This window comes from Sardina pilchardus, chromosome 4, assembly GCF_963854185.1.
Source record: "Sardina pilchardus chromosome 4, fSarPil1.1, whole genome shotgun sequence".
Taxonomy (NCBI): Eukaryota; Metazoa; Chordata; class Actinopteri; order Clupeiformes; family Clupeidae; genus Sardina; species Sardina pilchardus.
In genome coordinates this window covers 35,618,200-35,636,701 of record NC_084997.1, presented here as the reverse complement: position 1 = coordinate 35,636,701, position 18,502 = coordinate 35,618,200, and the positions used below count along the sequence as shown (strand labels likewise).

General features: G+C 39.0%; 1 protein-coding gene and 1 pseudogene across 1 annotated transcript; both read left to right on the top strand.

The window, feature by feature from the left end:
• Positions 1 to 13,574: 13,574 nt before the first annotated feature.
• Positions 13,575 to 18,200, top strand: LOC134079161 (E3 ubiquitin-protein ligase TRIM35-like). Its single transcript, XM_062535345.1, has 6 exons — positions 13,575 to 13,961; positions 14,395 to 14,490; positions 15,334 to 15,561; positions 15,958 to 15,980; positions 16,068 to 16,186; positions 16,358 to 18,200. Exons 1-6 carry the CDS (start codon positions 13,779 to 13,781, stop codon positions 17,065 to 17,067), a joined length of 1,359 nt encoding a protein of 452 aa, XP_062391329.1. The 5' UTR covers positions 13,575 to 13,778; the 3' UTR covers positions 17,068 to 18,200.
• On the top strand, positions 17,047 to 17,197 carry LOC134079381 (U1 spliceosomal RNA; annotated as a pseudogene).
• Positions 18,201 to 18,502: the final 302 nt, after the last annotated feature.

Sequence of the window (18,502 nt, the reverse complement as noted above, 5' to 3'; positions counted from 1 at the left end):
AACAAATGTTTCAAAATAAAAGTCCTCACTAGCAAGTTAGCTAGTTAGCATGGTTAGCATAGTTAGCATTGTTAGCATAGGTAGCATTTTTAGCATAACTGCAAAAAATCATCAACTAAGTTAGCTAATCAACCTGGTTAGCATTATTAGCAAATTTAGCATTGTTAGCATAGTTAGCATTATTAGCAAATTTAGCATTGTTAGCATAGTTAGCATTTTTAGCATTACTGCTAGAAATCATCGGTTAAGTTAGCTAATCAACCTGGTTAGCATTGTTAATAAAGTTAGCATTGCTAGCATAATTAGCATTTTTAGCGTAACTGCTAGAAATCATTACCTAAGTTAGCTAATCAACATTTTAACATGAATAGAAATCATTAGTTAAGTTAGAGCTGGAATGTTTCATCTTTAAACTGTCTACCTTCACACTATCAACTCTCTGTAAACTATGCAACCACCATGTTTACCCTATCTACACCTTAGTAACCAATCTACATTATCTATCTATGTTTGCATTTTCATGCACTGGTAATTCCTTGGAATTGCATTTCTAGTTATTATTACAGTGCATGAAAATGCACTGTACTGTTCTTCCTCGGTCTTCTTCTTCTTCTTCTTATTATTATTCTTCTTCTAACGCACGCAATTCAGCTTCAACCGTTTTACGTAGAAACTTCATTCAAACGTTGTTGCGTAGGTCTTGCTTATGCCATGCCTGCTTTGTATTTTTCAACTTTGTAACTTTTATACTTTTTAAACTATGAGTTAAAAACTATTACAATTTCCCCCATAGACTTAACATTGCTCATTATGACATCACGGCAGCAATTAGAATCTTACGCCAGGTGGCCGGCCACCTGGGCACCAACTGTCAGTTTCTCTGGCTTTAAGCATACAGTCTCTCAGAAGACTACACATAAACTGTTTCCTCTGTCCACAACTGTTTCAAAATAAAAGTCCTCAATGCAATAATACACTATTAAATCATTTAACCATTGAAACTACTCAACTATTGAACTCTTCAACCATTCCAACTGTCAGTTATCATCCACTATGCCTCCAGTCAACTACATGAAACCTCCATGTACCTAGCAACCAACATAGCAACCATTAAAATTAAGTGTTTATTACCGTTTCCATAGCAACCAACATGATTATACTGCAGTAACTTCTTGTTTCTTGATAGTGGCCACCATGGATACCCTAGCAACAAATGTTTCAAAATAAAAGTCCTCACTAGCAAGTTAGCTAGTTAGCATGGTTAGCATAGTTAGCATTGTTAGCATAGGTAGCATTTTTAGCATAACTGCAAAAAATCATCAACTAAGTTAGCTAATCAACCTGGTTAGCATTATTAGCAAATTTAGCATTGTTAGCATAGTTAGCATTTTTAGCATTACTGCTAGAAATCATTGGTTAAGTTAGCTAATCAACCTGGTTAGCATTGTTAATAAAGTTAGCATTGCTAACATAATTAGCATTTTTAGCGTAACTGCTAGAAATCATTACCTAAGTTAGCTAATCAACATTTTAACATGAATATAAATCATTAGTTAAGTTAGAGCTGGAATGTTTCATCTTTAAACTGTCTACCTTCACACTATCAACTCTCTGTAAACTATGCAACCACCATGTTTACCCTAGCTACACCTTAGTAACCATATCTACATTATCTATCTATTTTTGCATTTTCATGCACTGGTAATTCCTTGGAATTGCATTTCTAGTTATTAAACTTCTTCTTCTAACGCAGCCAAATCAGCTTCAACCGTTTAACGTAGAAACTTCGTTCAAACGTTGTTGCGTAGGTCTTGCTTATGCCATGCCTGCTTTGTATTTTTCAACTTTGTAACTTTTATACTTTTTAAACTATTAGTTAAAAACTGTTACAATTTCCCCCATAGACTTAACATGGCTCATTATGACATCACGGCAGCAATTAGAATGTTACCCCAGCTGGTCAGCCACCTGGGCACCAACTGTCAGTTTCTCTCAGGCTTTACAATCTCTCTGAAGACTACATATTCTGTTCCCCTGTATCCTCTGCGCACAACAGTATCAAAATAAGTCCTCCTAATTCCATTCAACTTTATATCCATTCATCTTCTTCAAACCATTCACTCATCCAACCATTCTAAACAGTCTGCCTATCAACATCAATTAGACGCTCTACATTCAACTTTTAAACAATCTACTCTGTCTCAGGCTGGCTCTCTTAAGACTAGCCAGTTAAATTGATTACACCTGTATCTGTATCCACTAGGCTACTCTCAGTAGAGAGCTGTGTCTCTCCATTCTACAAGAATATAAGGCACATTCCATCCAACATTCTATCCATTCATCTTCTTCAGACCATTCACTCATCCACCCATTAAACTGCCTATCAACATCTATTAAACAATCTGTCTATCAACATCCATTAAACTCTCTGTCTATCAACATTAATTAGACTATCTACATTCAACTTTTAAATTATTTACTCTGTCTCAGGCTTTAAGAGTACTCTGGCTCTCTTAAGACTAGCCAGTTAAATTGATTACACCTGTGTCAACTACTCTCAGAGAGCTGTATCAGTGTCTCTCTTAACAAGAATATAAGGCACATTCCATCCAACCTTCTATCCATTCATCTTCTTCAGACCATTCACTCATCCACCCATTAAACTGTCAATCAATATCTATTAAACAATCTGCCTATCAACATCCATTAAACATTCTGTCTATCAACATTAATTAGACTATCTACATACAACCAAGTGTCTCTGATACAACTTTTAAAGTATTTACTGTGGGTCCCTCTCAAGCAACGTTTATATGTCCTCCCTCGCTCCTCGATCCTCAATGATCTACATAAAGAAAGATAGAAGAAGGGCTAGACTATCCCATTGTTGCCGCTCCATCATTCTTTATGAAGATCAGTGAGGAGCGAGAGAGGACGCGTAAACGCTATATGAGAGGCACCTTCTGTCTCAGGCTTTAAGCATACAATCTCATTAAGACTACAGATCCTGTTTCACTACGTCCTCTGTCCACAACTGTTTCAAAATAAAGGTCCTCACTGCAATAATACACTATTAAATCATTTAACCATTGAAACTACTCAACTATTGAACTGTTCAACCATTCCAACTGTCAGTTATCATCCACTATGCCTCCAGTCAACTACATGAAACCTCCATGTATCTAGCAACCAACATAGCAACCATTAAAATTAAGTGTTTATGACCGTTTCCAAATTAAGTGTTTATGACCGCTTCCATAGCAACCAACATGATTATACTGCAGTAACTTCTTGTTTCCTGATAGTGGCCACCATGGATACCCTAGCAACAAATGTTTCAAAATAAAAGTCCTCACTAGCAAGTTAGCTAGTTAGCATGGTTAGCATTGTTAGCATAGTTAGCATTTTTAGTATAACTGTAAAAAATCATCAACTAAGTTAGCTAATCAACCTGGTTAGCATTGTTAGCAAATTTAGCATTGTCAGCATAGTTAGCATTTTTAGCATTACTGCTAGATATCATCGGTTAAGTTAGCTAATCAACCTGGTTAGCATTGTTAGTAAAGTTAGCATTGCTAGCATAATAAGCATTTTTAGCGTAACTGCTAAAAATCATTAGCTAAGTTAGCTAATCAACATTTTAACATGATTAGAAATCATTAGTTAAGTTAGAACTGGAACGTTTCATCTTTAAAACGTCTACCTTCACACTATCAACTCTCTGTAAACTATGCAACCACCATGTTTACCCTAGCTACACCTTAGTAACCATATCTACATTATCTACCTATTTTTGCATTTTCATGCACTGGTAATTCCTTGGAATTGCATTTCTAGTTCTTCTTCTAACGCACGCAATTCAGCTTGAACCGTTTAACGTAGAAACTTCATTCAAACTGTGTTACGTAGGTCTTACTTACGCGATGTGTGCTTTCTATTTTTCAACTTTGTAACATTTATACTTTTTAAACTATTAGTTGAAAACTATTACAATTTCCCCCATAGACTTAACATTGCTCATTATGACATCACGGCAGCAATTAGAATCTTATGCCAGGTGGCCGGCCACCTGGGCACCAACTGTCAGTTTCTCTGGCTTTAAGCATACAGTCTCTTAGAAGACTATATATCCTGTTAACTGTTTCCTCTGTCCACAACTGTTTCAAAATAAAAGTCCTCACAGCAATAATACACTATTAAATCATTTAACCATTGAAACTACTCAACTATTGAACTGTTCAACCATTCCAACTGTCAGTTATCATCCACTATGCTTCAAGTAAACTACATGAAACCTCCATGTACCTAGCAACCAACATAGCAACCATTAAAATTAAGTGTTTATGACCGTTTCCATAGCAACCAACATGATTATACTGCAGTAACTTCTTGTTTCCTGATAGTGGCCACCATGGATACCCTAGCAACAAATGTTTCAAAATAAAAGTCCTCACTAGCAAGTTAGCTAGTTAGCATGGTTAGCATAGTTAGCATTTTTTAGCATAACTGCAAAAATCATCAACTAAGTTATCTAATCAACCTGGTTAGCATTGTTAGCACATTTAGCATTGTTAGCATTTTTAACATTACTGCTAGAAATCATCAGTTAAGTTAGCTAATCAAGCTGGTTAGCATTGTTAGTAAAGTTAGCATTGCTAGCATAGTTAGCATTTTTAGCGTAACTGCTAGAAATCATTAGCTAAGTTAGCTAATCAACATTTTAACATGAATAGAAATCATTAGTTAAGTTAGAACTGGAATGTTTCATCTTTAAACTGTCTACCTTCACACTATCAACTCTCTGTACACAATGCAACCACCATGTTTACCCTAGCTACACATTAGTAACCATATCTACATTATCTATCTATTTTTGCACTTTCATGCACTGGTAATTCCTTGGAATTGCATTTCTAGTTATTATTATTCCACTACTTCTAACGCACGCAATTCAGCTTCAACCGTTTAACGTAGAAACTTCATTCAAACGATGTTGCGTAGGTCTTGCTTATGCCAGGTGTGCTTTGTATTTTTCAACTTTGTAACTTTTATACTTTTTAAACTATTATTTAAAAAACTATTACAATTTCCCCATAGACTTAACATTGCTCATTATGACATCACGGCAGCAATTAGAATGTTACGCCAGGTGGCCAGTCCAGGTGCAGCAGCTCTCTCTCTCTCTCAGGCTCTTGAGACTACATTTTCTGTTCCCCTGTATCAACTGTATCAACATAAGTCTTCCTAATTCCATCCAACTTTCTATCCATTCATCTTCTTCAAACCATTCACTCATCCACCCATTCTAAACAGTCTGCCTATCAACATCAATTAGACGATCTACATTCAACTTTTAAACAATCTACTCTGTCTCAGGCTTTAAGCAAAGTAAGCAAGCTCTGTCTCTGGCTCTCTTAAGACTAGCCAGTTAAATTGATTACACCTGTATCTGTATCCACTACTCTCAGTAGAGCTGTGTCTCTCCATTCTACAAGAATATAAGGCACATTCCATCCAACTTTCTATCCATTCATCTTCTTCAGACTATTCACTCATCCACCCATTAAACTGTCTATCAACATCCATTAAACTCTCTATCAACATAAATTAGACTATCTTCATTCAACTTTTAAATGATTTACTCTGTCTCAGGCTTTAAGTAACACTCTGGCTCTCAAGACTAGCCAGTTAAATTGATTACACCTGTATCAACTGTCAGTTTCTCTGGCTTTAAGCATACAATCTCTCTGAAGACTACATATCCTGTTAACTGTTTCCTCTGTCCACAACTGTTTCAAAATAAAAGTCCTCACTGCATAATACACTATTAAATCATTTAACCATTGAAACTACTCAACTATTTAACGGTTCAACCATTCCAACTGTCAGTTATCATCAACTATGCCTCCAGTCAACTACATGAAACCTCCATGTACCTAGCAACCAACATAGCAACCATTCAAATTCAGCGTTTATGACCGTTTCCATAGCAACCAACATGATTATACTGCAGTAACTTCTTGTTTCCTGATAGTGGCCACCATGGATACCCTAGCAACAAATGTTTCAAAATAAAAGTCCTCACTTGCAAATTATCTAGTTAGCATGGTTAGCATTGTTAGCATAGCTAGCATTTTTAGCATAACTGCAAAAAATCATCAACTAAGTTAGCTAATCAACCTGGTTAGCATTGTTAGCAAATCTAGCATTGTTAGCATAGTTAGCATTTTTAGCATTACTGTTAGAAATCATCGGTTAAGTTAGCTAATCAACCTGGTTAGCATCGTTAGTAAAGTTAGCATTGCTAGCATAATTAACATTTTTAGCACAACTGCTAGAAATCATTAGCTAAGTTAGCTAATCAACATTTTAACATGAATAGAAATCATTAGTTAAGTTAGAACTGGAATGTTTCAGCTTTAAACTGTCTACCTTCACACTATCAACTCTCTGTAAACTATGCAACCACCATGTTTACCCTAGTTACACCTTAGTAACCATATCTACATTATCTATCTATTTTTGCATTTCATGCACTGGTAATTCCTTGGAATTGCATTTCTAGTTAAACTTCTTCTAACGCTCGCAATTCAGCTTCAACCGTTTAACGTAGAAACTTCATTCAAACTTTGTTGCGTAGGTCTTGCTTATGCCATATGTGCTTTGTATTTTTCAACTTTGTAACTTTTATACTTTTTAAACTATTAGTTAAAAACTATCACCATTTCCCCCATAGACTTAACATTGCTCATTATGACATCACGGCAGCAATTAGAATGTTACCCCAGCTGGTCAGCCACCTGGGCACCAACTGTCAGTTTCTCTCAGGCTCCTCTCTGAAGACTACATATTCTGTTCCCCTGTATCCTCTGCGCACAACAGTATCAAAATAAGTCCTCCTAATTCCATCCAACTTTATATCCATTAATCTTCTTCAAACCATTCACTCATCCACCCATTCTAAACAGTCTGCCTATCAACAACATCAATTAGACGCTCTACATTGAACTTTTAAACAATCTACTCTGTCTCAGGCTGGCTCTCTTAAGACTAGCCAGTTAAATTGATTACACCTGTATCTGTATCCACTACTCTCAGTAGAGAGCTGTGTCTCTCCATTCTACAAGAATATAAGGCACATTCCATCCAACATTCTATCCATTCATCTTCTTCAGACCATTCACTCATCCACCCATTAAACTGTCTATCAACATCTATTAAACAATCTGTCTATCAACATCCATTAAACTCTCTGTCTATCAACATTAATTAGACTATCTACATTCAACTTTTAAATTATTTACTCTGTCTCAGGCTTTAAGATACTCTGGCTCTCTTAAGACTAGCCAGTTAAATTGATTACACCTGTGTCAACTACTCTCAGAGAGCTGTATCAGTGTCTCTCTTAACAAGAATATAAGGCACATTCCATCCAACCTTCTATCCATTCATCTTCTTCAGACCATTCACTCATCCACCCATTAAACTGTCTATCAACATCTATTAAACAATCTGTCCATCAACATCCATTAAACTCTCTGTCTATCAACATTAATTAGACTATCTACATTCAACTTTTAAATTATTTACTCTGTCTCAGGCTTTAAGATACTCTGGCTCTCTTAAGACTAGCCAGTTAAATTGATTACACCTGTGTCAACTACTCTCAGAGAGCTGTATCAGTGTCTCTCTTAACAAGAATATAAGGCACATTCCATCCAACCTTCTATCCATTCATCTTCTTCAGACCATTCACTCATCCACCCATTAAACTGTCAATCAATATCTATTAAACAATCTGCCTATCAACATCCATTAAACATTCTATCTATCAACATTAATTAGACTATCTACATACAACTTTTAAAGTATTTACTGTGGGTCCCTCTCAAGCAGCGTTTATATGTCCTCCCTCGCTCCTCGCTCCTCGATCCTCAATGATCTACATAAAGAAAGATAGAAGAAGGGCTAGACTATCCCATTGTTGCCGCTCCATCATTCTTTATGTAGATCAGTGAGGAGCGAGAGAGGACGCATAAACGCTATGAGAAGCACCTTCTGTCTCAGGCTTTAAGCATACAATCTCATTAAGACTACAGATCCTGTTTCACTACTTCCTCTGTCCACAACTGTTTCAAAATAAAGGTCCTCACTGCAATAATACACTATTAAATCATTTAACCATTGAAACTACTCAACTATTGAACTGTTCAACCATTCCAACTGTCAGTTATCATCCACTATGCCTCCAGTCAACTACATGAAACCTCCATGTACCTAGCAACCAACATAGCAACCATTAAAACGTGTTTATGACCGTTTCCATAGCAACCAACATGATTATACTGCAGTAACTTCTTGTTTCCTGATAGTGGCCACCATGGATACCCTAGCAACAAATGTTTCAAAATAAAAGTCCTCACTAGCAAGTTAGCTAGTTACCATGGTTAGCATAGTTAGCATTGTTAGCATAGTTAGCATTTTTAGCATAACTGCAAAAAATCATCAACTAAGTTAGATAATCAACCTGGTTAGCATTGTTAGCAAATTTAGCATTGTTAACATAGTTAGCATTTTTAGCATTACTGCTAGAAATCATCGGTTAAGTTAGCTAATCAACCTGGTTAGCATTGTTAGCATTGCTAGCATAGTAAGCATTTTTAGCGTAACTGCTAGAAATCATTAGCTAAGTTAGCTAATCAACATTTTAACATGAATAGAAATCATTAGTTAAGTTAGAACTGGAACGTTTCATCTTTAAACTGTCTACCTTCACACTATCAACTCTCTGTAAACTATGCAACCACCATGTTTACCCTAGCTACACCTTAGTAACCATATCTACATTATCTATCTATTTTTGCATTTTCATGCACTGGTAATTCCTTGGAATTGCATTTCTAGTTCTTCTTCTAACGCACGCAAATCAGCTAGAACCGTTTAACGTAGAAACTTCATTCAAACTGCGTTACGTAGGTCTTACTTAGGACATGTGTGCTATGACTTTTCAACTTTGTAACTTTTATACTTTTTAAACTATTAGTTAAAAACTATTACAATTTCCCCCATAGACTTAACATTGCTCATTATGACATCACGGCAGCAATTAGAATCTTACTCCAGCTGGCCAGCCACCTGGGCACCAACTGTCAGTTTCTCTCAGGCAATCTTTCTGAAGACTACATATTCTGTTCCCCTGTATCCTCTGTGCACAACAGTATCAAAATAAGTCCTCCTAATTCCATCCAACTTTATATCCATTCATCTTCTTCAAACCATTCACTCATCCACCCATTCTAAACAGTCTGCCTATCAACATCAATTAGACGTTCTACATTCAACTTTTAAACAATCTACTCTGTCTCAGGCTGGCTCTCTTAAGACTAGCCAGTTAAATTGATTACACCTGTATCTGTATCCACTACTCTCAGTAGAGAGCTGTGTCTCTCCATTCTACAAGAATATAAGGCACATTCCATCCAACATTCTATCCATTCATCTTCTTCAGACCATTCACTCATCCACCCATTAAACTGTCTATCAACATCTATTAAACAATCTGTCTATCAACATCCATTAAACTCTCTGTCTATCAACATTAATTAGACTATCTACATTCAACTTTTTAATTATTTACTCTGTCTCAGGCTTTAAGAGTACACTCTGGCTCTCTTAAGACTAGCCAGTTAAATTGATTACACCTGTGTCAACTACTCTCAGAGAGCTGTATCAGTGTCTCTCTTAACAAGAATATAAGGCACATTCCATCCAACCTTCTATCCATTCATCTTCTTCAGACCATTCACTCATCCACCATTAAACTGTCAATCAATATCTATTAAACAATCTGCCTATCAACATCCATTAAACATTCTGTCTATCAACATTAATTAGACTATCTACATACAACTTTTAAAGTATTTACTGTGGGTCCCTCTCAAGCAGCGTTTATATGTCCTCCCTCGCTCCTCGATCCTCAATGATCTACATAAAGAAAGATAGAAGAAGGGCTAGACTATCCCATTGTTGCCGCTCCATCATTCTTTATGTAGATCAGTGAGGAGCGAGAGAGGACGCGTAAACGCTATATGAGAGGCACCTTCTGTCTCAGGCTTTAAGCATACAATCTCATTAAGACTACAGATCCTGTTAACTGTTTCCTCTGTCCACAACTGTTTCAAAATAAAAGTCCTCACTGCAATAATACACTATTAAATCATTTGACCATTGAAACTACTCAACTATTTAACTGTTCAACCATTCCAACTGTCAGTTATCATCAACTATGCCTCCAGTCAACTACATGAAACCTCCATGTACCTAGCAACCAACATAGCAACCATTAAAATTAAGTGTTTATGACCGTTTCCATAGCAACCAACATGATTATACTGCAGTAACTTCTTGTTTCCTGATAGTGGCCACCATGGATACCCTAGCAACAAATGTTTCAAAATAAAAGTCCTCACTAGCAAGTTATCTAGTTAGCATGGTTAGCTTTGTTAGCATAGCTAGCATTTTTAGCATAACTGCAAAAAATCATCAACTAAGTTAGCTAATCAACCTGGTTAGCATTGTTAGCAAATCTAGCATTGTTAGCATAGTTAGCATTTTTAGCATTACTGCTAGAAATCATCGGTTAAGTTAGCTAATCAACCTGGTTAGCATTGTTAGTAAAGTTAGCATTGCTAACATAATTAGCATTTTTAGCACAACTGCTAGAAATCATTAGCTAAGTTAGCTAATCAACATTTTAACATGAATAGAAATCATTAGTTAAGTTAGAACTGGAATGTTTCAGCTTTAAACTGTCTACCTTCACACTATCAACTCTCTGTAAACGATGCAACCACCATGTTTACCCTAGCTACACCTTAGTAACCATATCTACATTATCTATCTTTTTTTGCATTTTCATGCACTGGTAATTCCTTGGAATTGCATTTCTAGTTTAACAAAGTGAGCCTGTTTCTGTTTATCTACTGTAGATGCCACCCTTGAATTAACCAGTGGCCCACTAGGGCCACCCTTGTTACAAATCTCTAGAATCGCCACTGCTCAGAAACTGCATGCCGTTTAAAAGTATAAATTATTTAGTCTTGGTCAAACTTTGATTTCCTTTAACATTTTAAGTTTCTGTGTAATATAAAGTATTCATCAACTATGTCTAATTTCTACGACTGTATTTTGGTGCATCATTTTAATTGAACTGTGTTGTGCGGTAAAGGTTGACTGATATTAGAACATGTGCAGTAGAGAGGAAATGGCTGGTGAGCCACTCCTACACACAGCTCAGAGGAAACCAGACCAGAACCACAACCTCTCACCTCCTCTTGTGCAGACATACGTACATACTGTACAGACACAAAGTAAAGGTAGAGAGGGTATTGAAACAAGTGAGTGAGCAACCAATGAAGAGAAAAGAAACAAATGACAATAGGGGCAATGACAATAAAGAGAGAGAGAGAGTGAAGGAAAATGATAGACAAATCGGGGAATTGTGAAATACGGGAAGTGGCTAATTCAACACCACGGACAGCACCCACACTTGGCTGAGAGCTTCGTTATGTTTCTCACGCTCACTATGAATAGAGCTGAAATGTCCTGTGTTCTGACCACTCTTCCTTAACGGTTTTGGGGCCGTTGTGGTGTGAGTTGATGCTCACATCATTGTGGGTTAATACTTTTTTAAGTGGCTCTCACACATGCCAAGTCTTCTCACGCGATCCAGTTCTCTTGTACATGATGTATATATATATCCAAGTATGGTAGCGAATGGTTCTGGCTGTGTTGAGAACTGACTGTGGAGAGAATCTCTAACCATATGCTACATCTGTAATAGATATGATCTCACACATTCTGCTAATAGAGTTCTTATGTCACTTTGGGTGTAATGTAAGTGACTGCTTATGTGAATGAGAAATTGTGCCAATTTTAATCTTCACTGATATATTCCTTCCAAAGAAAGAAAAAAGAAAATGTGAATTCTGATATGGAGCTAAGTGTGTTGTTTGCTGTAATGTCGTCATGTGTTACAGTAAATTCTGCACAAGCCTACTTCTGGGAATGAGGAAGTAGAAGCTAGAGATATTTTGAAAGCTGCAATAAGTTCAGCCAAAAAAAGACAAAAGAAAAAAGGTGAGGCAGGGCTGTGGTACTGGAGTCCGGTCTCAAGACCGTTCTTTTTATGGTCTCGGACTTGTCTCGGACTCTGGTATTTGGATTTGGACTTGTCTCGGACTCTGCCACTGGTCTTGCCAAATGTGGTTTTTGGTCTTGACCGAGTCCAGGTGTCTTTATTATGACCGCCGCGCAGCGACCCTGTACGGGTCCGCTTATTGTGTGTGGTAAGGGTCCGCTTATTGTGTGTGGTACGGATCTGCCATACGGGTCCGCCTCTTGTGTGTGGTAAGGGTCCGCCTCTTGTGTGTGGTAAGGGTCCGCCTCTTGTGTGTGGTGCGGATCTGCCATACGGGTCCGCCTCTTGTGTGTGGTAACGGTCCGCTTATTGTGTGTGGTACGGATCTGCCATACGGGTCCGCTTATTACTGTATGTGTGGTACGGGTCTGCTTATTCTGTGTTGTGCGGATCTGCAATAAGGGTCCGCTTATTACTGTATGTGTGGTACGGGTCTGCTTATTCTGTGTTGTGCGGATCTGCAATAAGGGTCCGCTTATTACTGTATGTGTGGTACGGGTCTGCTTATTCTGTGTTGTGCGGATCTGCAATAAGGGTCCGCTTATTACTGTATGTGTGGTACGGGTCTGCTTATTCTGTGCTGTGCGGATCTGCTATAAGGGTCCGCTTATTACTGTATGTGTGGTACGGGTCTGCTTATTCTGTGTGGTGCGGATCTGCAATAAGGGTCCGCTTATTACTGTATGTGTGGTACGGGTCTGCTTATTCTGTGCTGTGCGGGTCTGCAATAAGGGTCCGCTTATTACTGTATGTGTGGTACGGGTCTGCTTATTCTGTGTGGTGCGGATCTGCAATAAGGGTCCGCTTATTACTGTATGTGTGGTACGGGTCTGCTTATTCTGTGCTGTGCGGATCTGCAATAAGGGTCCGCTTATTGTGTGTGGGCCATGGTGGTCTTTCCTCCAGGCCATGCAGGACACTGATTCGGATCAGAACACATGTTGACGTCAACACACAAAGTCAGATGATAGCCTATGCTTTATCTTAACCAACAGGGTGCACAGTATTTGTGTTGTTGAAATAAAATACACCTGTACATAAAACATATTTATTTTGTACAGCATATCAGCTCAATGCTGTTGTTGCATGAAAGTAAATTTGACACTACAGTATATGCATACATTTCTCTCTGACACACACACACACACACACACACACACACACAAACACACGTGTCCCTGCGTGTGAGCATGTGTTGGTGAAGATATGGCCGTGGTCAGAGCCCATCGCCTCATGCCATCTGCTCTGGCCTTGAGCCACGTCTGAGGCGGAGGGTCAGCTAGGAAGGCTGGCCAATCAGATTTCTCCTCTACCAAAGACCCGCCCTCTCACTCACATTAAGATAGAGTAAACTACAGGCCATTCTATCCTGCATTAGTTACAGAGCAAGTGAGTTGTGTTTTTTTGTCAAAAGTGATAGTAGTAACATGTAAAGTACATACTTTTCTGCATATTACTATTTGTTGTGAAATCAGAAAGGGACAGAAGTCAGAAACCTTGCAGGATAATTTAGGTATTTTCCTCCAACTTGAAATTGGAAATATAGCGTACCAGACAGCAGATTCTTACTGAAGAGGACATGGCTTCGACATTAAGTCAGAGAGCTTCAGCAGGGTCTGAGGTGCTCTGCAGTCTGCACAGTGAGAAACTCAAGCTCTTCTGTCTGGAGGATAAACAGCCTGTGTGTGTGGTGTGTCAGGCTTCAAAGAAACACACCAACCACAAGTTCCAACCTGTAGATGAAGCGGCAGCTGACCTTAAGGTGAGCAGTATCCATACAGCTCAGTAATAAGACTGCAATGTTAACTTATATCTATATGATTGTCGATATTTCAAAGAACTACAGGACTGCTCAGATCTACAGTCTCTGCCCCACAGGAGGTTTATCTTGCACCAGCAGGTGGTGCTGTTTTCTTTCCTATTTGACAATGGGCCAGTGACCATATGCTCAATTGTACAGAGTATGATAAAACAAATGTGAAATGTATAGGGACATAAATAAGATAATTAATGTAGTTGAATGCATAGTGGTTCTCTTTCTCTCTCTCTCTCTCTCTCTCTCTCTCTCTCTCTCTCTCTCTCTAACAAACAACCCCCCCCCCCCCCACACACACACACACACACACACACAACGCAATGTGTTTGTGTAATGAGAAATGTATCACCAATAAATTAAACTATATATCTTATTGCAGGAGAACCTCAAGAGTGAACTACAATTCACACAGGGGAAGTTGAAGGTCTTTGAAGAGGCAACACTCAACTGTTACAAAACAGCAGAGCACATTAAGGTGAAAGCAGGTTCAGATCAAATATTATTGAAATGTCAAATGACAGTAAAACTATGCAAGAGTATCACATAAGTATAAGTAACTTTTTTGATCCCGTGAGGGAAATTTGGTCTTTGTATCTATCCCAATTAGTGAACACATACACAGCACGCAGTGAATACACAGTGAGGTGAAGCACACACAAGTTAACCCAGAGAGCAGTGAGCTGCCTGCTCAACAGTGGCGCTCGGGGAGCAGTGAGGAGTTAGCTTCAGTTGTGGACTGGTCAGGGATTGAAACCCGCAACCCTCCGGTTACGAGCTCAAAGCCCTATAACCAGTAGGCCACGGCTGCCCCCAATAATGACATGAGCTTTTCATTAGGCATGGAATTAGTTATGGTGCCATCTGCAGATGAGTTTTTATGGTGTACTGCTATACAGTATCTCTCAAACCAGCCATCTAGGGCACTATGCACCTCTGTGTTCCAGATAGGACAGGGGACACCAGTTAGCACACTTCCGATCCAGTTAAGTGTGAATTTAGACCAAAACACTTTAAACTATCTCATTATTTTACTGTTCTTTTTAGTCGTGTTGATTTGTTGATCTGCATTGTATCATCCTGTTTACATTGTAGTGTATGTTGTGTGTGGTGTCTTAAGCTGCTGGGACCTTGAATTTCCCCTTGGGGATCAACAAAGTATCTATCTATCTATCCATCTAACTAAAGTGCTACTTTAAACCTCATACACAACAAGCAATACACTGAAAAAAGTAGATAAAGGATGATTGTTTCAAGCGTTGCTCACTGAAATAGCATTCAGTATGTAGATGACATAGTTGTAACTGTTATGTTATTTTAGGCTCAAGTCCAAAGCACAAAGAGGCAGATCAAGCAGGAGTTTGAGAAGCTTCACCAGTTTCTACGAGATGAAGAGGCAGCCAGGATAGCTGCACTGAAGGAGGAAGAGAAGCAGAAGAGTCAGATGATGAAGGAGAAGATTGAGAAGATGAGCAGGGAGATCTCATCTCTTTCAGACACAATCAGAGCCATACAGGAGATTGGGGGTAGTGATATCACATTATTACAGGTAGGGCAACATTCAACTGTCAACCCTGTCTCCTGTGGCCAACGTGTACCAAAATAACGAAAATGGCTAGTCAGTCACTCCTGTCGGAAATAATGTGTATTTTCTGAAGAATGAAATATATATGAACTCTTTTTATCAGTCTCCTACAGTTTTACGCTCAAATTAAAATGTGCATTTTTACTACCTTACATGTTTTGTATTAAAATATCTGCTAATAACTATGGCAAACGTTTAAATTATTTTTCGAGCTAGCGCTTGAGAGGTTTCATGCACATCCAGTGCGCACAAGTTGGTCTGGACACCTCGTCTTATTGCAATGAAGCAAGAGTCATAATGCAAGGTGCATACTGTAATAATATCACGGATATATCAATTAATGCTTTTATTTGTCCCCAGAGCTACCAGAGCACAGTGGAAAGGTGAGTGGTCTGCCCCTTGTCTCTCTCTCTTCTCTGTGGTTCTGAACCCAAACCCACAGCAGCACTGACTCCTGAATGTTATTCCAGAGCCCAGTGCACACTGCAGGATCCAGAGAGGGTTTCAGGAGCTCTGATCAACGTGGCAAAGCACCTGGGCAACCTGAAGTTCAGAGTCTGGGAGAAGATGAAGGACTTAATTCAATATAGTACAGACATCTCATACAGTCAATCATGTACACGCAGGCATACACAGACACAAAGTGTTTGCCAAAAATAGATACAATGCTATATGATGAAGTCAGTTGACATGAGAGATGACCAGCACATCGAAATGCAAACATTTTTAAACATGTGTGCGTGTTCCTTTTTCTCTGCAGCCCCTGTGATTCTGGATCCCAACACTGCAAACGCGCATCTCAGCCTGTCTGAGGACCTGACCAGTGCAAGATACAGCGAGGAGAGACAGCCGCTTCCAGAGAACCCAGAGAGATTTCAGTTGGCTGGCAGTGTGCTGGGCTCTGAGGGCTTCAACTCAGGGACTCACTGCTGGGACGTGGAGGTTGGGGAGAACACACTGTGGGCTGTGGGCGTGATGACAGAGTCTGGCCGGAGGGTAAAAGGAGACGTGGTCTCCAGGCGTGGACTGTGGTATATTTGGTTCAGCAATGGTCAGTATGGAGCACGGTCTCCATCGCAGTCCCACACACCTCACCTTGGCTCAACTCTTGGGGGTGTTAGAGTAAAGACTACAAGTGGGCTTGGTACAGGCGTGGTAGGCTCTGATACCTCTAGCGAATGTCCTGCACCAGACCGAGAGACTCCCTTAAGTGTGCATGGGAGACTCCAGAGGATCAGAGTGCAGCTGGACTGGGACAGAGCACAGCTGTCGTTCTCTGACCCTGATAATAACACACACCTACACACTATCACACACACATTCACTGAGAGAGTGTTTCCATACTTTGAGTGTCCGCACTCTAGGATCGTGCCACTGAATGTCTCTGTAGCACTGGAAAAGTTACAGACACAACAGACAGGCCATGGTCTCTTTGGCTCTTCCACAGGCATACTTACCTGGCAGGGGTGATACAATGATCAGGAAGGTTGTTTGCCCAGGGCGAGGCTCGGCCATTGCACACCGGCCGTGCTGACCCCTGCGAATGGCGATGTGCAGAATAGCAAAAATGCTGTGGTTGATATTTTAAAGTGTCCACCTTTGCTATTCTGAGGTGATTTTAAGCCAGTGTTCCATAGATAGCTGCAGCTAACGCTACCGGTAAAATGAATGGACAGATGTGATTTTCATTCAAACTAAATAATCGGTAGCTCTAAACTTAAAACCCAAGCCATTTTCTATGTGTCTTCAATGTTTTAAATGTAATCATATATAGTTTGCTTACCTCAAAAGGTTGTAAAAGCTAGCTAGCTTAGTCTCTCGATCGGTAGTACGTCCTTCTCGGTAGGTGATCAGGGACAGAAAGAGGTCGATCGTGAGAGTAAAAAAACGTAATGAAGAAAAACCAGACAAAACTAAAGTACGAAAAACTCAAAATGTATCACCTTTCTGGGGCAAAAATCAGTCTGGGCAGGAAAAGTATCGTTTTCCGCGATGTATTTTTTTTTTGACGGGAGCTGTCAAAAGACCGGTCTGGGGGCGTTGATTGCTCATTTGCATATCATACATTTGATTGGTAGTCTACGTTGGCCGCTGAACGTAGACAGTTTGGCCCTCTGGTTGGCCAACTGTCTACGTTCAACGTAGACACTAGGCCAATGACGGGCCGTAACTGTCTACGTTGAACGTAGACAGTTGCACTTCAGTGAGGGAATCTTCTGCGAATGAAATGCACTATGTAAATAAAGTTGACTTGACTTGACTCAAGAGCTAGAGTCTGCTGTGTCCTTCCCTGTAAATCCTTGAAACCATGTGAAATTACACAAAATCCAGGAAAATGGTTGCTGCACCGACTCTGATTTTCCTCAATGTTTACACAATTATTACATAATTAAAACCTGTAAATTTTTTTTGTTCAATGTGCTCGTTAGTCTTTTGCCCTTGACTGTTTACATTCTCTAAAAGGCCTTATGTTGGATGGAAACTCTAGAATAGAAGACTACATATTCTCAGTAAGATTCAACCATTAAACGTTTGTACCACAGTCTCATTGGTTTTATTGAAGTCCCTATTTTCAGGAAACTACGGTGGTGTATTGCTGTCACACTAGAAATAAATAAAAGGCTCAGTATCAGGTAATTACGTGAAAGTTTCAAGTAATTACGTGAAAGTTTCTTGTTATAACAAGATCTTTTTCACGTTTTAACAAGATATGTTTCATGTTATTACATGAAATTATCACGTTATTTCGTGATAATGATATTTTCACGTTATAACGTGAAAATATCATGTCATTTCAAGATATGATATTTTCACGTTTTTACAAGATATGTATCACGTTATTACATGAAATTATCACGTTATTTCATGATAATGAAACTAAACAGAAGGAGGGGCAAGAAAGGCT

Coding starts and splice junctions, on each gene's coding strand:
- LOC134079161 (XM_062535345.1), top strand. CDS start 13,779: ATGGCTTCGACATTAAGTCAGAGAGCTTCAGCAGGGTCTGAGGTGCTC. Junction 15,562..15,957: donor GTGATATCACATTATTACAG/GTAGGGCAACAT, acceptor ATTTGTCCCCAG/AGCTACCAGAGCACAGTGGA. Junction 15,981..16,067: donor TACCAGAGCACAGTGGAAAG/GTGAGTGGTCTG, acceptor ATGTTATTCCAG/AGCCCAGTGCACACTGCAGG.